The 22,791-nt window shown below is 38.7% G+C and overlaps 1 protein-coding gene across 1 annotated transcript in view; it reads left to right on the top strand.

Moving 5' to 3' along the window:
- LOC106715650 (SH3 and multiple ankyrin repeat domains protein 3) overlaps positions 1 to 19,512 on the top strand; it is a 124,997-nt gene extending 105,485 nt beyond the window's left edge. Inside the window, exons 4-24 of the mRNA XM_045677975.1 lie at positions 7,987 to 8,112; positions 8,382 to 8,562; positions 9,363 to 9,682; positions 9,859 to 10,053; positions 10,290 to 10,356; positions 11,027 to 11,278; positions 11,950 to 12,129; positions 12,715 to 12,839; positions 13,153 to 13,253; positions 13,935 to 14,139; positions 14,437 to 14,553; positions 14,667 to 14,763; positions 14,851 to 14,943; positions 15,350 to 15,445; positions 15,540 to 15,729; positions 15,827 to 15,953; positions 16,057 to 16,165; positions 16,493 to 16,647; positions 16,766 to 16,873; positions 17,051 to 17,178; positions 17,626 to 19,512. Coding sequence (XP_045533931.1) covers positions 7,987 to 8,112; positions 8,382 to 8,562; positions 9,363 to 9,682; positions 9,859 to 10,053; positions 10,290 to 10,356; positions 11,027 to 11,278; positions 11,950 to 12,129; positions 12,715 to 12,839; positions 13,153 to 13,253; positions 13,935 to 14,139; positions 14,437 to 14,553; positions 14,667 to 14,763; positions 14,851 to 14,943; positions 15,350 to 15,445; positions 15,540 to 15,729; positions 15,827 to 15,953; positions 16,057 to 16,165; positions 16,493 to 16,647; positions 16,766 to 16,873; positions 17,051 to 17,178; positions 17,626 to 18,208 — 3,555 coding nt within the window. The 3' untranslated portion in view covers positions 18,209 to 19,512. The remainder of the gene's footprint in view (positions 1 to 7,986; positions 8,113 to 8,381; positions 8,563 to 9,362; positions 9,683 to 9,858; positions 10,054 to 10,289; positions 10,357 to 11,026; positions 11,279 to 11,949; positions 12,130 to 12,714; positions 12,840 to 13,152; positions 13,254 to 13,934; positions 14,140 to 14,436; positions 14,554 to 14,666; positions 14,764 to 14,850; positions 14,944 to 15,349; positions 15,446 to 15,539; positions 15,730 to 15,826; positions 15,954 to 16,056; positions 16,166 to 16,492; positions 16,648 to 16,765; positions 16,874 to 17,050; positions 17,179 to 17,625) is intronic.
- Positions 19,513 to 22,791: the final 3,279 nt, after the last annotated feature.

Below are 22,791 nucleotides of genomic sequence, written 5' to 3' on the forward strand. Positions count from 1 at the left end.
TTTATACCATTCATCGATGGTTATAAAATTCGTTCCCGCTAATGGGTCTTGATGAAATAATTGATGTCCCCCTGATCTCAACACGTCTGTTCTAATATGTCGATTGTGTTGCAACTGTATTGGGAAACATCGATTTTTATTCTCATGTCCATTATCGAGTGCTCTTAATCGATTAAATGTTTCATTGTTGTCTGTGTTAAAACACACTTTTTTATCTTCTGTGTTAAAGTGATTCAGCATGAAAAAGGTAACAGTAACTTTAACATCAAACTGATCATATAAAGTAGAAATGCTAAAATTTTCCAAGTATCATCATCTCCCTGGCCTTATCCCATTCACGTGGGGTCGGTGCACAAGGTTTTATAAACCTTAATGGTTTGGTTTTTTTACGCCTGCAATTTTCCAAAATTAAAAATTTCTAAGTTTGTTTCTTATAAAGTTCAAATATATCGATAGACAAATTTATTGGTTTAAAAAATAAAAATCAATAAAGAATGCACATTAGCATACCAATGAGACAGTAAATGTATTACAGAACAATGCAGGACATGGTCCGTTACAATAGAATGCTATTAAATAAACCGCAGAGTTAAATCCAAGATTAGAATATAGAGACGATCGCGAGTACGATGTTCGAGCGATCAAGATTGGAACTTTATTGGACGGCTCGCAATATCGTAGTTTACCAGGGCCCTACTTTTTAGTCCGCACGCGGAGCATCGGCGGGAGCAACTGAACACAAATCAAGCTAATCTCGAGCGATATCAGCGCCCCTACTGAGTGAACTCGAAAGCGTCTCGCCTTTTCAAAGATGCATTCAGTTTTGCGAAGTTACATAAATTATTTAAAATTTATTACTTTTATATATTTTGTTGTTATGCTACAAAACATAAATAGAAATTTTACTTACCAATACAATTTTTACTTTATTTTATTTTGCAATAAATAATATTGCATAAATTAATAATTTATGCAATTGGTTTTTAATTGGTTGAAATTATTTGTGACTGGGGATATGTCGTGTTGTCGATAGTAAGTGCAAGATATACTGGTATATCCGGGCGCGTCCGGCGCCGGCGTCTTGCTAGATTGTCCTTTTGTCGCACGAACACTTCCTACTTCTATGTCTGCATATTTCTAACCTTGTTTTGTTTCTCTTATTGCGCTTGTTATAGAAATGTTCGAAGATTATACTAAAGTTAGCATATATGTTGTTATTATAATAGGAACGATGTTATATTATGAAAATAATAACTTGTTTCTTTTGCTCCTAATATTGTTAATCTTCTTCTGAAAATGTATGTTTTATAAGCATTCTTAATACTTGAAACGCTGTAGAGTTAAAAGATAAATCCCTAATAAAATCAAGGAGTCTAACCACTTCTTAGTTTAGAATAGTGAATTTGAAATTAGACGATTAATTATTTAGCTCCGTTCATGTATCTTACCCGGGTCGTATAAGGCAGTTGGCGATAAGCCACGATTTAAGCCCCAGTAATCGCCAGAGTACTGTATCGCCACTCGTAAGCCGTACTTACAATGCGCATCTTTATTTTAAAATGTAAAACGTGTTTAATACATTGTAATTGATTCTCATTAAAACAAATTCAAATAATGTTGCGCCCCTTTTTCTTGCAATAAGACAATATTCATATCACCATCATCATCATCATCATCGTCATCGGCATCGTCATCATAATTCATAATCATCATCATCTCAGACACATGTCACCCAATGCAGGGCATAGAGCTTCCCCAATAATCGCTACAATGATCTATTCTAGGTGGATCTGTTAAGAGAGATATGTATTACAGATATTTATCTTGTTAACGGGAACTTTTTAGGTGTGATTTCGTTATTTAATATCGATGTTCGTGAGTTTGATTGTAGGCTCAAATATATAGCGAGAGCGTGACGATAGACGGCGAGGTGAGGGGCCGGTGTCAACTTGTATTACCTTTGCCCAACTCCCACGGCTCACTCAGTCTCACATTTCATCTGCCTTAGTCAGTTCAGATCAACCGGATCTACTCACCAGATATCTAATATTTCACAAAGCTTATAAAAACGAATCCCGGTTAAGACGGTTATTTCTACAAATCTCTGAACTAGATTCCGAAATTCCGAAACCAATACTACTTACCACATTAAAAATATAAAGGTGATAAAAAAAATTGTCATTAACAGATCATACTGAGAATGCCTAAAGATATTGCTTTTAAATATGAAAATGCTATAACCGACTAATGAATTCCGACTATGCTAACTTCCAATTTAACTGCAGCACCAAACACGCAGACAGCAAAATTTAGCTAATAGTTACCTAAGAAAGTCGCATGCATTCTTAATATTGTCAATCGTGTAACCTAGATATGAGATTACCTTAAAAAATTTCTTAATTTCTTAACAGACTATGCAATGTTATGTTTGATTGAGAAAAAGAAGTAATTTGAAAGTATTCAAACAGTAGCATAATCAAACAAAATAGAAAAAACAAATTGAAATTCGTTGTTCGTTTCGCTTCTCCGTTCGTATCTACAAAGGTCGCGAAATACAAAAGTAATAAGATTGCATTTCCATCTTTAGTTAGAAAGCAATGTAAGCAGATTTAATGTCTTCATAAGACCACACCTGTGTATTAAGTAATCGCCCACCCACGGCCATGTCCCAACTCTCACAAATCAAAGCACAAAGTTGCGATACCGCACCGCACCGTGCCAGCACTGACCAACATCGACACATCAATCACTCAGCAAAATCCTGTGGAGATGTCGACTTGCTTTTAATCATTCTTGACCACCCTGTACACTCGTATTTCATAGTAATGATGTCTATCCATTATAACACATAGAAATTTCATATTTAATGTCTGCTTTGGATTTGTAACGACGAACCTTAATATCTTTCATTTGATTAATTTTCCTATAGTTTTGGACGTGCGTTAAAAATGTTATATCAATTACAGGTAACCAAATATTATAATGATAATTACTTACTTACTCTCAAATTTAAAAACTACATAAAATCTTGTCCAATATGACTTTTCTAGTTATCTCTCCAGCCAATTAGGCCCTCGCTTATTTAAAGCTTCAATAACCAAACATAACCTAACTTTTCGTCTAATCAATCAAGTCCCGTAAATAGATAGTGTAACTTTCTCCTCAGAGGCTCACAGGGACCGACTCCGCTGTATATAAATATGATAACATAGTACATAGCTTAGTTAAAAGTTTCCTGTCGCGGCGCGCCGGGAGAGCGGGACGTTCAAAGTTAATTAGCCAGCCTCCGAGGTCGAGTGGAACATAATGTTAGATGTTAGCCTCTTTCATCAAATACACAAAAAATATTATCCAGTATTAATTTTATAAAAATCATTTTTCGAATAAATTAGTAATTTCTAACAAGTAAGAACATTTTTTTATCACCCCCTTCCACCCTGTTTGACCTCTGTCTCAGTTGTGTTAGTTTTGATATATGTATATTTTTTTCAACCTGCCTCCTTTAACTTGTACCACAACCTACAGCTGAATATCAGCCGTCTCCCGGTAACTTAGTAAATAAGGATGTGCGCGTTACTGCCGACAACATACTATGTATTAATAATTTGTCACATAAATGGTAAATGTGGCATGGAACATGAGTAGTGTGTTATTTTTTATTAACTTCATAAATGCACATAGCTGATGCTGATTATGACATCATGTTAATTTTTAAAAAGTAATATTAAAAAATACAATCGGCAATTATATTATTAAATTAAATTGAGATTCATTAATTACAAAAACAATAAAATTTAAATCGGCAAAAACGGTTCTAATACAAAAGAAATAAATCCACTTACATTCAAGGAAATTCCTGTGTTACTGTTGTTAGTTTCAAGGATGTAAAACATAAATGGGCTTTAAATATTCATCAAATTAAACTAGATAAATAATTGAAGTCTTAGTCAATCATTATGCTAGCGGTTAGTAAAACAATATCTAATTTAAATAAATCATACTGTAGATTTCGTTTAAGTGTCACTAACAAAATAGGGTAAGAAATACAAAGAATTATTGCATGTTTTTCTTAGTCTTTGGCAGAAAATTTTCCAAATGCCTACATGCATAAAATATTATTCAATTATATTTGAACATATATACAACCAATCTATTTTCAAACTATTATAAATTACTGGCTAGACAACACTTTGAATGCGGTCTAGAAAATTAATGTAGATATTACGATATAAGTTATCTAAATAGTCAAAGAGGCTATAAACGCGTCCGTTTATTAAATTTATAACGTGTTAATAAGATATAAGATTTGAAGGATAATATTCCGTCGCGTGCAAAACTTGCCCGTTGTACCGTTACTGTTATTATTTGTGAGTTGAAACCGAGTGTAGGGCACATTCCACAACTACAATACTATGCTGATTTTCCGACAGCTATCTTTATTATCGGTCGTTCGCAAATTACGAAAATTACACGATATCTTGGTCCTAACAACCTAAAACAATATCCTCACTTTCTTAACAAAGCTAGCAGACTTTTTGACACCCGATTTCGAACAATAATAACAGTATTTAGATGGTACATGTTTAGACAATTTAATGAGCTTGAATAGACTTCTTAATAGAGTTAACTTATAATATTGTGTTTACCTCTTTCGCCAGTAATAACATTATTTATAAATTATTCTTTGTATATATACACTAAACTAACAAAAACTTTTTATATTCAACAATTTGTCAGTTTATTCTCTGGAGTGTTTGCAACAACCAAATTGAGTCGAATCTCTCGTAGCCGGGGCCGTTTGTCAATGTCGAAGCGATCCGATCTAACATCTATCAATACTTACCGATCACGCTCATCCTTCACCTTGCCTTACACTGACACAGATTAAGGAATTTATTAGAAAATCCCGCAGACATACTCCTTAATATAGTTTATCATTAGGCTAGCGGCTAGATTAGTATATACTTGCTTTTCATTGTAAACGACTGAACAATTCAACAACTTCATCTTAGAGGTCAAAGTCCATACCATACAATTGCCTAACACGTTACTTTATTTTAACAAAATACTGTGATAGTGTTTGGAATTCCAGTTGCTGTTTATTAAAGAGTAAAGAGAACGGACTTGAATCATGCTTTCTGCGAATCCGCAAAGGATACGATCACTAATAAATTACTATCTTATATTATCTTTGAACTAATTTTAAAAGTATTCTGATTAGATTAATATTTTTTTTAATTTCTGACATCTGCATAGGTAAAGTAACCGAATATTTTAAACTTCATACATGATGATAATGACTAGTCTTTTAAGTTCATACAAAACAAAACAAAAGTACCGTACATACGATTGTTAAGTTCGATTGATTCCTATCGTATTTCACGGCTCACATTATTGTAGGACGCCGTCGCCGTCGCCCAGAGCAGTACGGCGTGACAAACAGATTTTTCAATACACGCCTCGCGCTTTCTCCGCCATGATGGATGGGTGACCGGCCTCTAACGTATCTGTTAACAGTTACCTATTGCTGCAAATCAAATTACTGACATGTTTGTCACACTTACGACCTTTGTTGCTGACTTAAAGGGAAGTGTTGTATTTCATGGGGTCCATTATCATCGAATACACCTTAAACTGTTTAACTAATTTTGAAGAATGAGGTTTCATTGATTTTTATTCCTTCTCGTCCTCTTAATCAAAAGTATAGTCAATTTTGTTTACTTTATTGTTGGTATATTATGAACACAAAGTAAGAAATAAAAATTGTAAAAAGCTCTTTAAATTGACGTTCTATTTTGATGTATTTCATTCGATTAAAATGTTCAAACTCACAATTAGTAAAAAGTCACCACGACCGCAGTTTCGAGCTAGTTATTAAAATAAAACAAACATTATAAAGACTATAAAATTACACATCTATCAATGAACCGCTACGAAAGTTGCCAGTCCGATTACTTTCGATTTCCTTCTTCAAATTAAACGACACAAAGGGGCAACGTACTATTAACTGTTCAATAATATGATGCATTCATTCGGAATTTAATTATAATGCAAGAGTGTTGCCATACGTGGGCATTCTTGTTTCCACTGGAGGACATAATACGGATAGTGGCGACGTGTTAGCATACAATGGAGTCGTCGACTCGACTGACGCATTATTGGGTCACTGGTACGTATCGCTTCTTATTATAATTACCGTCACAGATAATGTTCCTATGTGACATTTCCAACATGACAGAATCAGTCCAAATAAGAGGAATCAGATTGTTTGATACATTCACTAATTCTGTGTGTATCGCGTTTGTATGCATTTGTTTTTATAGGACAGTTATTTTTAGAAATGTTTCCAAATTAGTCTTTAGCTATAAAATAACTGTTTGTTTAGCCTAATATATGTGAAAACTATTATAATTACGTAAAAGGAAACTGACCCCAATTCGAGTCAATACGTTTATAATACAAATTAATTTTACGCAAAGTACCGTTAAATGAAATACGGCAACAGAACAAGAATGCGGTTGGAACGAGTTTTAAAAGAAACGAGAGCATTTCAAACTGCTGGGAAGAATTCGTTTGATAGAGCTCCCAAGTGTAATTGAAGTACGCTTCTTGAAGACCCGATGACTGCACTTATGATGCCGCCTTCGATCGGGCAAGTTTACTTGCTGTGCAGATGTGTATGCTATTTTTATTTGAAAATGGCAATGGACGGTATAATGTCATCATTTCTTATAGACATTGTTAATTGAATTTCGCCTTATAATTGGTTTGATGATAATACATAATTCACACGCATTTTCGTTGATACATCAGATTTACACGTTATCATTCGCTTATTATTAAGTAAACTTAATCGCAGGTTTCTGTATTCCTTAGTAAAAACCTTGTTACTTATAAATCATCACACACAATTCAATCAAAACAAATAAATGATTAACTAACTTTCACTTACTGTATAGTAATTCAAACGGGGCACGCATCAAAAGTCAAACAATAGCTATATGATTGATACTTTATGTCATTTAGCAACAATGTAGTTTTTACATTTATTCATGTTCGGTATTGATTATTTGTTACAATTATAACACAGTCGTTACACAAAGTTAAGATTCCTTGATTAATTAGAATACAATATGAAGATATCGATGGCTCCTATGAATAAGGGCCAATGTACAAATTGACAACTTTACAGGAGAGGCTTTTAAAGTTTCAACCATGTAGGAAAAGATGCCGCATAGGCCCTTTTACTTTAGTAAAAAAACACGTTGACACCTGTAAATGTGTATTTGTGTTTAGTGCATGTTGTTAATATCAACTAGAATAAGACGTAGCTTTTAACATAAAAAAGTAAAAATGATCAATTTGTTATTTTGGCCCTTATACATAGGACCATCAATATAGAAATTGCTGTACATAAAATTAGACATAAGTGCTTTTCAGATAACTATCAGACCGATAAACTGATGTAAATTAAATTCCGGAAAAGAATACCTATCGAATGTCATGTCAATTTTATAAATTGGTCAAGCCTTTAGAAGATTACAAACGAACATACTCGTACATACCTGTACACATACCTGTGAAAAACATTGAACTCCTGTCATTCGGGCAAAAGCCATCAGTTACTAGGCAGGTAGATGAATCGGCGGTGATTTTAATAAGGGTAGACAGCAAATAGATTTACAGCGGGATTGATGACTCGAGACGAGGCGGCGGGATGCAGGCGAGGTCACTACGAGTTGCTTTGCTCTTTCAGTTGCAATCGATTGTTTATGATCGTGTATTGTGTATGCGTGCTTCATGTCACATGTCGTCTATAAAATAAAGGGTTACCGGTCTTTTATTAAATTGTACCAATATAATAAACTTTCTAGGATATATAATTCAGAAGTTTTACAATCTTGTATATTATAGTTACACGAATACAATGCATTTCCTAAAAATTGTCTGTTTAGTTGAACGTTTTTTGGAATGTTTATGTTACAGGAGCTGAAAGAGAGCTTCAACTATGGTCTATTCTGCCCGCCGGTCAACGGCAAGGCTGGCAAGTTCCTGGACGAGGAGCGTCGTCTCGGCGACTACCCCTTCAACGGCCCAGTTGGTTATCTTGAGGTAACTTCTGACTTGTAGTTAAAAAAACTATAAACCCGACATAATTCCATATAGTACTCTAGTTTCATAATAACTTACAGATGCCCGTGACTTCGTGCGCGCGGAATTAAAATAATTTTTGTTATCGATCAAGTAGTTTTTGAGTTTATTCATTACAAAAACACATTTCTTGATATCTCATTTGGTTAAAGATCACTTTCAGGCAAAAAATAAGTTGTTAAAACACAATCATATTAAAAAAAAAAAAATTACGATTTTTTAAATTCCAGTTAAAGTATAAACGTCGCGTTTACAAGATGTTGAAGTTGGACGAGAAGACCTTGAAGACGGTGCACTCGCGCGCCAACCTTCGCCGCTTCCTCGAGCATGTGGCGCACGCGCAGCTCGACAAAATCACCAAGGCCTGCGCCAAGGGACTCGACCCCAACTTCCACTGTCAGGACACCGGAGGTATGTCGTACTGTAATACTTACATAATAAAAAGAACAAGAAATCCTACTACACTTTTAAATCCGACAACACTTTTAGAACACTGACTGGTGCAGTTTATGTCACTTAGGATTAACCGACACAGACTCATTAAGTGGTGCCCCTTTCCCCGTAGTAAAGGTTTATTACTAAATTTACATTAAGGACCTTCCTTCCCTCCCTTTCTTGGCGACTAATTTACGCCTCAGTACGGAAGTTTGAGTCGCTAACTAGTTTTCCTAGTCACTTGTTACAAGTAAAATAAGTTCAGATCAACTAGTGTGATGTTACCTTTATTATTTAGGAGGTCGTGATATTACACTAATAGTATTGTCAGTCCCCGTTATGGTGCAGTAGCTTTAATAAAGTACCATTATATATGTACCAATAGCTTATCTCCTATTGTTCTACGTGTTTTGATATTACCAACCTGCTACGCATTGAACAAAGCTATTCTGCAAGCCAATATGGTTCGTATTATTAAACGCAAACAGTCTAAAATCAGTAAAAAAAATTGAAATTATACACAAAGTACGGTATTATAACGTCTCGCTATTGTAAGAAGACCGTGGATAATTGTCGATAAATGTAGAGCGGACCTTGAAATTAAGCGAAATAATAAACAACTTACTTACGATAACATTCATAAAGATAGAGATTGCTCTGAATGAATAGGATAATAAGAGATAGTACTCTTTTTGTTCTATTAAAACTTAACTTTTAATTCCATTATACTAAAGAATCAAGGACCTATAAAATCATATAATGTACATTTATTACAGAAACGCCTCTAACTGTAGCAGCGGGTATCAAGTCCCCTGCCAAAGTTCTTATAGCACTCGTCAATGGCGGAGCTCTTTTGGACTACCGGACAAAAGATGGCAGCACCGCTATGCACCGGGCAGTCGAGAAGAACTCTCTAGAAGCAGTCAAAACCCTGCTCGAACTCGGAGCTTCGCCTAATTACAAGGATAGCAAAGGACTAACGCCACTATATTTGTCTGTCACGAATAAAACAGATCCTTTACTGTGCGAAACATTGCTGCACGATCACGCAACTATTGGGGCAACCGATTTACAAGGATGGCAAGAAGTACATCAGGTAAGTTAAACTCTAAGATCTCTTTGTCACTAGCCCTATTAGCGGGGTAATGCTGGCCATTTAAATTCAGAAAATTGACTAGTTAAACAGTCCATTTCCATATTTACCTCATATACAACTTACTACAAACCACCAAGCAGCTTAGATCTTATAAAACAGCAACGATATATTTGCAGGCGTGTCGCAACGGTCTGGTACAGCATCTCGACCATCTGCTGTTCTACGGCGCGGATATGAACGGCCGAAACGCGTCTGGTAACACGCCGCTGCACGTGTGCGCTGTCAACGCACAGGACTCCTGCGCAAGGCAGCTGCTATTCCGCGGCTGCGATAAAGAGTCCCTCAACTTTGCCAACCAAACTCCCTATCAGGTCCATCTCCAATTCAAGCTCTTTATAGTTATAATCACTTTTTTTGTACAAATTTTAATTGTGAAGCGAGACAAAACTACCAAAACTTTCGTAAGTTTAGGGAGTTTATCGTTTTAAATAGCAAAATTTTGTACACAGCATGTATATATACTTAAATTTGCTTAGAACTTTTTCATACTATGATCCAACAAGTATATATCTAAGTAAAAATAACGATATTTTTTGTTAAATTTCAGGTAGCGGTAATAGCTGGAAATTTAGATTTGGCAGAAGTGATAAAGAACTACAAAACCGAAGAAATCGGTGAGTTTTACTTATCATATTAGTGTGCATGGCTTCGCTGTCGCTTTATAAAAATAAATATGTACATATTTCATTGTATCTTTAACAGATTCTATTAAAATCCTAGATTTCTATCTGTATAAGCAGCTGCTTTTGCATTATAGTATTTTTGAAGTGAATTAACGTTATTTATCAATATATTTATGTTAATTAGATCTTTTATATGTTTTAAAAGCATACATTCATACATACATCGCATGTCTTCATTCATTATCTATATACTTGAATTTTAGCCGCCTCTCTTTGTTCCATCGTTTTCTACAATGGTGATGGTTGTATATTTATAAAAATATTTTTAATAATGTTTAAAGTTTCTAATATAAATAACACAATTAAAAATTATAAAAATAATCGAATACCAAACTCGCACATATATACTACGTTGTATTATTAAATTATTTTATTACAAATTAATTAATTTAAATATTTTTTAATGTTGTGACGAAACAGTTAGTTTTGAGTTTTTGTTCGTCGCACGGTTATCTTATTTCCCTTGGTTGTTCATTTAACAATTAATTCAACTTATTATCAATTTTATTTCGAATAATTTACCCTCGATTTTAATTTACGTAAGATTACGATTGGTTATCGCACTTTATTAGTTTTTCGGTGGCTAACGAAACTCTTTCAGTGCCGTTCCGCGGTCCACCTCGCTACAACCCGAAGCGGCGGTCTGCGGCGTGGGGCGGCTGGTGGAGCGCGGGGGACAGGACCTCGCTGGCCTCCTCCACCAGGATCCCTGCAGAGCTAGACGCGCTGCTGCGGCGGCCGCCTATCTCGACCAGCTCGCCATGCAGCCTCGACAGACCCTTTTCCTCCGCCTCTTCCAGCATCAGCGACGCCAGCCACCCCAGTCACGAGGACGATGCCAGTATCCTCACAGGTAACCCCCCGGGACACGACCGGCCCCGCGCGACCTCGTGGTGACACTGTGACAACCATCACCATGCACTCTCATACATCCCAAGGTCATACCGTTGCATGTTCTATGTTTTGTTTCGATTAGATGTTTTCATGTTTATCACGATCCGCTTCATCGCTTCCATACCTTTCGGATGCGTTTCGATAATAAACTGTTAAGTTTCCCGCCAACCGGAATGAATTGTAAAATTACGTTGTCATGATAAGTGTACTGCAAATGTGAATTGTATGAGTACCCTCCAGTTCCAACTGCGGACGCTCACGTGACACGTTAGGACCCAGTCCACTACCATTGTCGTGTTCTCCTTCAAAACCACAAGTACCTTTGGGCTCCGTAAAAACATTTATAATGATTTGTTAGACCCTTCAAAATACAAGTTTAAATGTGTTCAAGGACATTTTGATCTAATACTACGAAGATATATAGTAATTTTCAATGAAATCGGTTTTTTTAGTTAAGTAAGAGGGTATCTTCAACTTGTAAAATTATTAAGGATTCGAATAAATAATCCTACTATTTTCAAATCGCAAAATAATGGGGTACAAATCAGCCCTGTAATGACGTATCATCGTCGTTTGTGTTGATCCGATGGGCGGTGAAGGATGGTGAAGGATGGGTAGCACTGTCGGCAGATAAGAGCGGAGGAGAGGTCAGCGACGTGGTATCTGAGTCGAGCGGCGTGGGCACCAGCGCCTCCGATACGGGCAGCGCGCCGCCGCCGCCGCCACCCGGCGCCACCGCCGTCTGTCTGCGCCCGCACGACCCCGCCGGGCCCGGTCACCTTCGCCTCGCACAGGGCGACATCGTCGAAGGTAACGCGCTACCAACGTCTCACACAGACAGGCCAAAACCAGCCGCCCACAGCCTCACCTGCCCGTACCGCATTGACATAGATCTACGCAACGTATGACAACGTGTAATAACAAGGACTTCGATAGACCTAAGTAATCTATACGGTGTAATAGCACGCATATTGATACAAAACATTTGTGAAAGAAAGCTGTAAAAGATAGTTTAACACGTTCGATATTTAAAAATGTATAACGCTTAACAGACATTATCATACACCACACTGTCTATGTCAAAAATTAGGTGGAATATTAAAAACTTTGTATATATTTTATTTATACTATTAAATTAATATTCCTCCAAACGTTTTTGACTTATCTTCTGCACATAATATTAATGTTAACTGCATATGTTATCATTTTGTGATAATATAATGTCACTAACTTTCAACGTGCAAAGGCGCCAAACATAACTGCAATTAGATCAAAAATAATCCCAGCGTAGTTTATTCTGTTTTATTCTTTGTAAATTGTTTGCTTTTTTATATTATTTTGTACAAGTGCATTTTGTGCCTAGTGCATAATTGACGGTCAAAATAACCTGCTTAGTGACGGGGTCTACAGAGGACGGCATGCTAGAGGGCACTGTGCGGGGGTCGGGCGCGAGCGGCCTGTTTCCAGCGCAGTGCGTCCAGGAGGTGCGCTTGCGCCAGAACACGGCACATTTACATCAGGTAACACTTTCTTTTACGTCACTTCTTTACAAGTTTTATAAATTGTCTTTGATAATCGATCAACAAGCGTCCACTGACGTCTTTCTAAACTTGGTCGTATATGTGATTTTATTGTAGAATCATTTTAGGCGCATTAAACATAGTGTTTTGCCGTTTTGTACATCTTAATTTTTTGCGTAAAGTGAAATGTACTTAAATTGTTTTGATTTTTTTATAATAAGTATATTTAAATTCTTTAGCAGGTGTAACGAAACTTTTCGCACTCAGTTAAGTTTTAAAAAAGTTACATTAAAGAGTTACATTAAATTGACAGGTGCTGTCGTCGGGTCCCATACACCACTCGCGCGTATCGGGCCGCCGGGATATGGCGCTCAGCAAGACTTACAGCGCCACCGCACCACGGATAAAGAAAAAGTATTATTGAAATTATATTATTATAATTATAATAACTATTAATTTGCTTTCATATCTGTTTGTGGCCCGCGGATTAAATAACAATTTTGAACTTTACTCATTTAGAATTGCACAAAATCGAATGATATCTTATTTCGGAACTTCACTTAAACACAACTTGGCGATTCAGTCGAACCAGAATACATTACTGTGAGAGTTTGTTATTCTTAGTCAAACAACAATCTTAGCCTCTTGCGACAGCCGTATTTTGATACAATGTTACACATTTCGTGAATGATTCACGTTAATATTATTATGTGATGTTATAAACATAACGTAGTTTACAAACACGAGTCGCGCGTAGTAGTCGCCCGCGCGTACATTCGCTACCAATGTGCGTGGCGACGAACTCGTTCCGTGGCTTTCTATACAACTGCGCGCAGCACTGCGCCCTCGGCACCACCACATGGGTCTGCACGCGACCTGCATATCGAAAGCGGTTAGCTTTATTGTTTCACAATAATATTGGCTCTTAAGAGATTGATAAACAGTCACAATAAATTCGAATTGTGCAAAAAGTAAGAATTCTTTTATCGCAATTAACCTAATCAAAAAGATTGTTGCCTGACACCTATACAAGTTTTATTGATAGTCACAAAAGACGTAACATTTAAACATATGTAATGGTTGTTCGCTGGCTAGTTACGGCAACATGGAGACGCGCACGGTGGTGCTGCACCGCGCGCGGCGCGGCTTCGGGTTCGTGCTGCGCGGCGCCAAGGCCAGCTCGCCCCTAATGGAGCTGCGCCCCTCCGCGCGCTGCCCCGCGCTGCAGTACCTCGACGACGTCGACGCCGGCGGTGTGGCTGACCGCGCCGGACTGCGCAAGGGCGACTTCCTTATCGCGGTACTCATACATTACAACTAACTCATATCATCTCCATGTCCTTATTACATTCTATGTGAAGTTGGCGCGATCAACTTTAATATTAACTGTTTTTACAAAAACCCAAACACTGAAACGCATCCGACTTTCGAAAGATTGCGCTTTAACTAACAATTTTTGTAGTTAATTGCGTGAACCAGATTGTTAACAGCGAGGTACCTACGCTTGTTTTCTTTTCCATACATAAACAAACGAACTGTTAACTCCCAAATGATAAATTGTGAGCACACATTGAGGACAGCGCGGTTGTGTCCGCAGATCAACGGCGAGGACGTGTCGGCGGCGTCGCACGAGCACGTGGTGGAGCTCATCCGCAGCTCCGGCGCGCTCGTCTCCATGACCGTCGTCTCGCTCACCACCAACGGTAACAAGCTCGTAACAAGTTTAAACTTGAATGTTTTTGTGAAAGTAGTAGCAGTAACGATATCTGTGTATACATAGAGTTGTCGTCAGGAGCCGGGGCCGGGGCAGGGGGTGCGGGGGCGGAGGGCGGGGCGTGCGCAGTGCCGGCCAGCCGCTCGCAGTCGCAGCTCAGCGCCGCCGCACGGCCCTACGCCGCCACGCTGCCGCGCAAGGCCGCCGGGGGTACGTGTTATGTAATAACTGGTGTTAATGCCAATACAGAGTTTAAATTTTCATATAGTTAACTGGTAACGTGTGTTGTGTGCGCAGGCCGCAGCCCCGCCCCCGCCCCGCCGCGCCGCGACCCGCGCACCACGCTCAGTGTGGGCCGCGCGCGCGCCAAGTCTATGGTGGCGGGTTTAGGTAACATACATATTATTAATAAAACCCACATAGATACATATTTATGAAGTAGATAATTCATAACCTAACATTAAACTATAAAACTAAAAAACCCGACCGACTGTGGCTCCAATGAAGAGCCATCTAGCTAGCAATTTTTCTTTAACTGAATAAAATCTTACTAAAAATTGTTTATTATTTTGTAGGATACTTAAAAAAATTGTAAAATTAACTCGTTTTTCACTTATTTAGAATTTCTTCTACTTTAGAAATATTTCTACGCCCACTACAAATGTACATAAACACAAACTCAAATTCGCACGATCAACATTACCCTGTTTGTCAATTCGAAAAAGACAGAAGAATCAAATGAACAATTCAAAGTATCGCACATCACATTTTGTATCAGATTTCTCACTTTTTGTAGAAAATGGCGGAGAGAAAGAAGAGACGTGTGAGCCGCTCAGCGCCGCCGCCAAGTCTTCCTCTGCGGAATCCGTGCAGCTGCATTCCAACAGTAATAGTAAATACCCTCAACCAATGCATAACAATTGGATATATCAACTATAAACGAATATTAATCATAAGAATGTTTTTAATTGTAAATGTTTGTGCAGACGGTACTCCAGTGCTGGGCATGTCGAGCAGCGTGGGGGGCGGGGCTGGGGGCGGGGCTGGGGGCGGGGCCGGGGGCGGGGCGCGCACCGCCTCCATCCGCGCGCGCCCCGCCTCCGGCCGCATCACCGCCGCCGAGCTCGAGGAGCTGTTCCAGCGGCAGGCGGACGCCGAAGTAGACCTCGACGCCACGTTAGTATACACCGTTGACATCTAATGATAACATTCTAATCCCTTTTCTATTCAGTATTATACAGAAGTGGCATGAATAAGAGATTAAAATTTGTAGCGACGCGGGTTGCGGCATGATGACGCGGTCGGCGTTCCAGGGCGGCGCCGCCTCCCCGCAGGGCTCGCCCGCGCGACCGCAGCGCGTCTACACCTCCGTCGCAGACATGAAGAGAAGTCGTGCTAAGGTACACCTCACAATACACGTGACACTCCAAACGGCGTGCGATTATTCATATAATTCTCAGATGATATTCGAGTGATAAGAAAATGTATTTATTCCATCCACAGCTATGGAGCAAGTCTGGATCGCTACGACGAGATTTTCACTCGACGCCGGATCTAGCGGCCGAGCTGGCGGCGCGGCCGGCGCGCACTCGCTCCATTGATGACGTGCACGGTAACCGCAACACCCCATACTCGTATCTAAGGGATCCTCAATTAATCAAGCGAGGCCCGAAAGTGGAGAAGAGGGCTTCCGAAAAAAATCACGAAACGTCACGAAGAGGGGTAGTCTAAAATAACGTGTATTTATTTTCTGAATGAACAAATTAATTTTATCGCATTAAACCCTCACCATATACATATTACAGGCGCGGGGTGGGCGTCAAAAAGTTGCTAAAAATGTCACGTGATTACTGGAAGACCCCTAAGCACCTTTGCACGGGGCCCCACTTTGTCCCCAAAACTCAGTTAACTTAGTGACAAGTAGGAACCTTGTCCACAGCAGTGGGTCGCGCGCCGCCCCCCGCGGAGGCGCCGCCCCCGCCGCCGGGTGCGCCGCCCTCCTCCTTCAGGCCCAGCGCCGCCGCCAAGTTGTACGCCTCGCCGCAGGAGCTGGCGCGCGTCGCCTACCGCCCCGCCGTCCCCACCGACACACAGGTCACTACATATATCACGATCCTTACATAAAATAATACATTTCACCGTTCTCGATGCAGATTGACTCACATAATTTAGAAATAAGCTACGCGTTACTAACATGGTATGTACGGTGTAGTCGCGCAAGGGCACGCTGCGGTCGTGGGCGGGGCGCGCGCAGTCCGCGGACGACGCCTCCCACCAGTACGCGCAGCCCTTCAACCTGCACAAGCCCTTCGTGCGACAGGTATTGCCTTACGTCTTATATTCTTATTTGTTGTTCTCATTAAATAAGTTTTCATAGCATATTATATCAATGACTGCATTAGTATATTCTGATTTTCAACTAGAACAGTTTTGTTTCACACTATCGGTATTAAAAAAAAAAAACTGGATGATCTAGTAAAAAAATATTTGTCCGTAGAATTCAACGCCCGCGCCGCCCATTCCCGAGCCGGACTACAGCATGTCGGAGTCGGAGGAGGAGGAGGAGGAGGGCGCGGACAAGCCGGCGGAGACCGGCGCAGAGACCAGCGCCAACAGCAACGCCAGGTGCGCCTCACCTGCAGCATTCTTGGTGCTCCAGTCGGTCAAATGTTGCGGCGGCACTCCCGTTGAACATCACCATTAATTTTACTTCAGTAAAATTACAATAGGCTTTTCAATTCTTCTAATTTCCCTTTCAGGCTATCAGAATACGTGACTATCTTTGAGGCAGAGGGAGAGGTGTACTGTTAGTAGTAGGGGGTGACAGTCGCAAGGTACAGTCGGCTACGAGCGATAACGTGTCCGTCTTGTTGCGTGTGGGAGCATCCGCTTCGGGGACCAAATCATTCATTATAAACTTGTGTCGTTTGTACCTCGATATAGCAATATCACCCACATTTTCAAATCGTCCATGTCTCTTTGTCGTGCAGCTTTGTGTTCGTAAACTGATCACCGATCTAAGTCTTCCTGTGCGTCGGAGACGAGGTCTTATTGCCGTATCCTCCGTTTCAGTGGCAGCAGCTCCGGTTCGGGCTCGATGCAGCATTCGTTCTCCGTGGACGAGATTCAGAAGATTCGGACACGGTTGAAGTCGTCGAGGTCGTGCGGCGACGAGGTGGGCGAGCGCGACGACGGCGACAACTCCTCCTCCGGCGTGTCCTCCGACCAGGAGGCGCAGGCGCGCCCGCGCCGCGACAAGGTCTCATTCTGCACCTCCGTCACCGTCAAGTCCTCCAACGACGTCATCAGCACCGAGCCCGTGCACAGCTCCTCCGAGAGCCTCGCGCCGATGCAGCGCCACAACTCGCTGACGAGGAAGCGCGCCACGGCGCTGCTCCGAGGCGGTGTGGGCGTGGGCGCGGGCGGGGCGGGCGGTGCGGGGCGGGGCCGGTCTGCCGCCGAGCGTCTTGGCGTGGACGTGGGCAAGGCGCCGGGGCGACGCACGCGGGCGGCGGTGTCGCTGGCGGAGCTGCCGCCGCCGCCCGAGGAGCCGGCGGGCGCACCGGACGCCGCGCCGCTCATCGCGCCGCCGCCGCAGTTCAGCGACCGCGTGCGCGTCGTGGCCGCGCTGCCGAAGCTTGCACATTTACATTAACTCATCACGTCGTTTCTCTCTGTATAAACTACTCTGTGCATGAGGTAACGCGAGGTGAGCTCGACGCCCGCCCGGCCTCGACCACATAACGCTGACGAGCTGTGTTTCTTTTGATAGTGCTTCGGTACATTGATCGTAAATCGCCGTAGCCAGAGTTATTTTTCACTTTTTCCCTTACCTCTTTGCGAAAACTGTCTAACTTGCATCTCTAATTATTTCTTTTAATATATAGATATGTTATTTGAATCAGAACTCTCTGCTGGGGAACCCCGTGTGTGAAGCTTTAATTCCCACATCCTAGAAGCCTCACCTCCTTCATCCCTGTAAAAACACGAAAGTTCACGAAAGTCGCGCCTTAACCGCAACTCGATAGACCCATTTTAACCGCATGGAAAATTTTTAAAGAATATACATTCATAGACACAGCTGTTAAAATGGGTCCGTTATTTTGCAACTATAAAAATTAACAACAAACCTTTTTTTAACTAAAGTATAACATGTTGATGCCGAACACAAACTATAGTAATTCCTGGCAAATCTTTTTCTACGCGTACGACAATAGATCAGCTTTTCTTTTCCTTACTTTCCCATACAGCTTGTCTCGAGTAGACTGTAGTCGTCGCAGATGTTCACGTTGGATATAAGAAGCCTAGGTATGTGGTCGAGCTCACGTCGAGTGTTGTGCCAAAACATTTCGAAATTTATCGTCACTTATGAAAATATATCGCACTTTTCCGACGTCTCGTGAGCGATCCGATTGGTGTTATTCTTATGAGCCGTAGTGTCACGTGACGTCACACGAGCGCGCGTTCTCTTGCAAAACGAATAATTGTATCGAGAACTTTTTGTAATCAATCGACTAAATGAAACCAAAGATTTATAGTATTTATTGTTGAGGATTTAACATTTTGATATAGCTGAAAGTAATTTTTATACATTCCCTTACTGACTAGTTGTAATACTTTTTTTCAATGCATGATAACCCCTCGCCCTCTTTTATGTAATCTATTGTTTTTTTTTTTATGTTTCGTGTATAGAATCATCTCCGATGTGTCAAACGTGAATTTTATATAATATTGTCGATTTCATTGTGAAATAAATTTTTAGATTTTCTATTACTTTACGACGCAACCGAGTGCCATCGTGTCTATTAATTTAAAGTATTTTTATATATAATATACTATTTGTAAATATTTGAGAGCTATTTGAGAAGAGGTTAAAAGAGTGGGCCAGAGGCGAGCAAACAAAAATACATCCGGCCAGCTGAAAGGATATTATAAAAATATTATTATTGAAGATATAAACACAATATTTATGAAATATATCTTTAAAATGTGTTGAAATTAAATAAGTTAGTTTATTTTATACGTCCAATACGATGTGTGGTCGGTCCACTCTTTTGACCAGCGCACTTCGTTGGAACCTTGAAAAGGCAAACTCGCTTCACGTTGCATTGCTTAAGTATTTCATCCGTTCCATTACATTGTAATATTTATCATATCAATTTATTGTTCCACAGACCGGTGTCAAAATAAAATTTCTTTAAATCAAATGATTCTTAATCAACTGGTGATGAAAAATGCTTTATTTTTGCAACTGGCAAGTCATACATAATTTTTTTTTATAAATGTGATAGGGTTGTGCAACAATGAATTGAATTATCGATTTTTTTCTCATCATTTTAATGCTATCAAAATAATTGATGTTCTATTTAATTGTTATCGTGAATTTTCAGTTTTATTCAATTAAAAAGTTTTTCTATTAAAACCTTAATTTATAACAATTTTTATAGCAAAGCAATATTTAAATAAACTTCTAGCGTAGAATAAATCTCATTGCTTTTTGCTAAAAAAAGCTCGAAGATTTTTTAATAGAAATTTTTAACATTTTGAAATTACAATTTTTATTACAATTCTAGAAATAACGATTTCTTCATTTGTGATGTAAATTCGAGGATAATAAATAGGATGGTATTCGATCAATTAAAATTAGATTCTAATAGGAAAACTTTTTGAAGTCATTCTTTTTAGTCTGTATGCTCGCGTAGTATGAAATAAAGCTGCCTACAAAATCGGGATATAGCAATTAAAATTAAGTTAGAATTATCTATTTGAAAGTAATTAAGCGTGTCACAATTTGTATTATTTTATTAGGCTTAAATAAGTTGTTTGTACCCGGTCGTATTTTGTCGACTGAGGGAGCAGTTAATGTTTTGAGAAATACATAAACAGAAGGAATGCATAAGTATTGGAGCGAATGTTATTATTTTTATGACAGGAAGTTTGATAGATCTTTGGAACCGTTTGGTATTAATGCAATTTTTAATGGCCTCTTTCCTATATTTCTTTGGACATTATTTACTGATATAAGTAAATTAAATTAAAAATTGACTATGACTCGTATAATGATGTTCCCATGCACACCCCAAAAACAATTTAACAAGTATTATATGCTGTTAGAAAGTGTATCTCTGACCCGAGTCCCTCCGATGTTTTCAAGGATGGATGTTCATCCTCCCGGCCCGCACCTCACCCCGCATTCCTCGCCCCTCGCCACTCGCCACTCGCCCGCACTGTTTCCTTAGCACAATTTATTATTTTATTATTATTAATGTTTGATGTATTTACTATTATTTACGATTACGTTATCTTCTTGTCATTAAATTAAGTTGTATAAATGTATTGTCTAATTAAGGCATAGATAGGTAGCGGTAAATATATTAGCGCAATATTCGACGATTCTAGGGTTACTGGCAACACTGGAGCCGTTATAGTGTTGTGTTGATTGCTGAATTTTCATTTTATCGCTATTTAATATATGTTACAAAACGATTTCTAGCTTTGTATTTAGCTTGTTCAATATGTATAACTGTTATCTTCGCATTTATATTGTTTTTATTTGTTTTATTGTCTGTGTAAATTATAAAAATAAAAACTAATATGGCATGTATTTTTGTTAATATGTTCATAAAACGTTGATTTTGATATGTAAATTAAGCAATCAAGCGACACGCGAGCTACTGCTCTTTTGTGTTGTGCAAACAATTATTGTGTTTCGTATTTCATTTGAATCTCAGTATCCGCGCGTAACTACAACTTGGTATACTTTCAAATGAAAAAAAAATAAATGTTTCATCACTATAATGTTTTATTTTCAAACTGCCTGTTTTACCCAAATCCTTACATTGAACTAATAGTCACATTACAAATGCTGCCCATAGCTCCTAGATAATGTTTGAAAGAATATGTGTCATATGTTAAAATAAAAAGTATTCAAATTACTTGACGTATTCATGTAGACGCCGCCCTTCCCCTACGCTACACTTGCGACCTCCACGAATTAATTCAGAAATTATTAATGGATTTTTTCAGTAAAAGTTAGAAACAGATCGTAGAGGAAAGGCGTCAAGGTACGTATTACTGTGATCCGTAAACATACGTAATGTTATGCTCCCCTCAGAAATTCATTAGGTACTAAAAATCTAGGTTCAGTTAACCTACTCAGTTAGTAGAATTTGTATAACATTTAATAATCGTTCAAGTTCTCATATAATTTCTTAATTTGGAATACAATCACTGGAGGACATTATTTTTAAGCCGTCCATTTTTAACAATTTCTTTAAACATAAAAAAAACGTCTACAAAACATGTTACCACGCGTGGGAAAGTGAGACAACAATCTTTTCAAATCAATACGCATCATTTTTTTAACAGAAAAAATACACGAGTTTTCTGTTAGAAATATCGATTTACGTCTCGTCTCGACATGTCGATGAAAAGTTCATCACTAGCGATTAGCGATGTGCGTCGCTCTACCATAACTATTGCAATTGATCAAATTGTAATTAGGTAATACAAATTGTATGATGTGCTTGGGAATTGAGTGACGACGTATTGTGTTGCAAGTAAAAATAGTAAATAAAAATTAGACATATTTAATGTACCGACTTCCGATTTTTTCGAGCTTATGTAAATTTCTAAATTTATTAAATTAATAGAATAGTATAATCTTGACTAGAAATAAAATATTGCGTTGTCCGGCAAACTATTTGCCGTATAATCACATTTGTTTAGAACTAAAAATGTCTTAATAATTCTATTAAGATTTTTTTAAAGATTTAATCGTTCAACACCAGTGACCATTGGAATAAATAATATAGGAAAAAAGATAATTAATTCTATTTTTTAAATTACAATACACAAGAGTTCTAGGGAATACATGAACCAAAACATAACATGACAACACTTGAATGTTGAAAGTGATTAATTGGGTTGTTAATTGATTTTTGAAAATATTTATATTTTCAATAACAAAAACAGAAGTGGTTCATCGTAAAAAAGTTATATAAGCGATCATAAAACGATTGAACGTTATGGTCATCATATATCGATGTTAAGTGCAATTTTACAATAACATCGATATTTCAATAAAGTCACCGTAAACACTAAAATTCAATACCTTTGCTTTACCTTCGTATTGCATTCTAGATGTTTTGATAGAGCAGAGGTGCAGTTTGCATTTTAATAGAAAATTGATATGCACTATTAAAGTAAATTACAATAATGGCGACAGTATTTTGTTTC

The sequence above is a fragment of the Papilio machaon genome, chromosome 5, assembly GCF_912999745.1.
Source record: "Papilio machaon chromosome 5, ilPapMach1.1, whole genome shotgun sequence".
NCBI lineage: Eukaryota > Metazoa > Arthropoda > Insecta > Lepidoptera > Papilionidae > Papilio > Papilio machaon.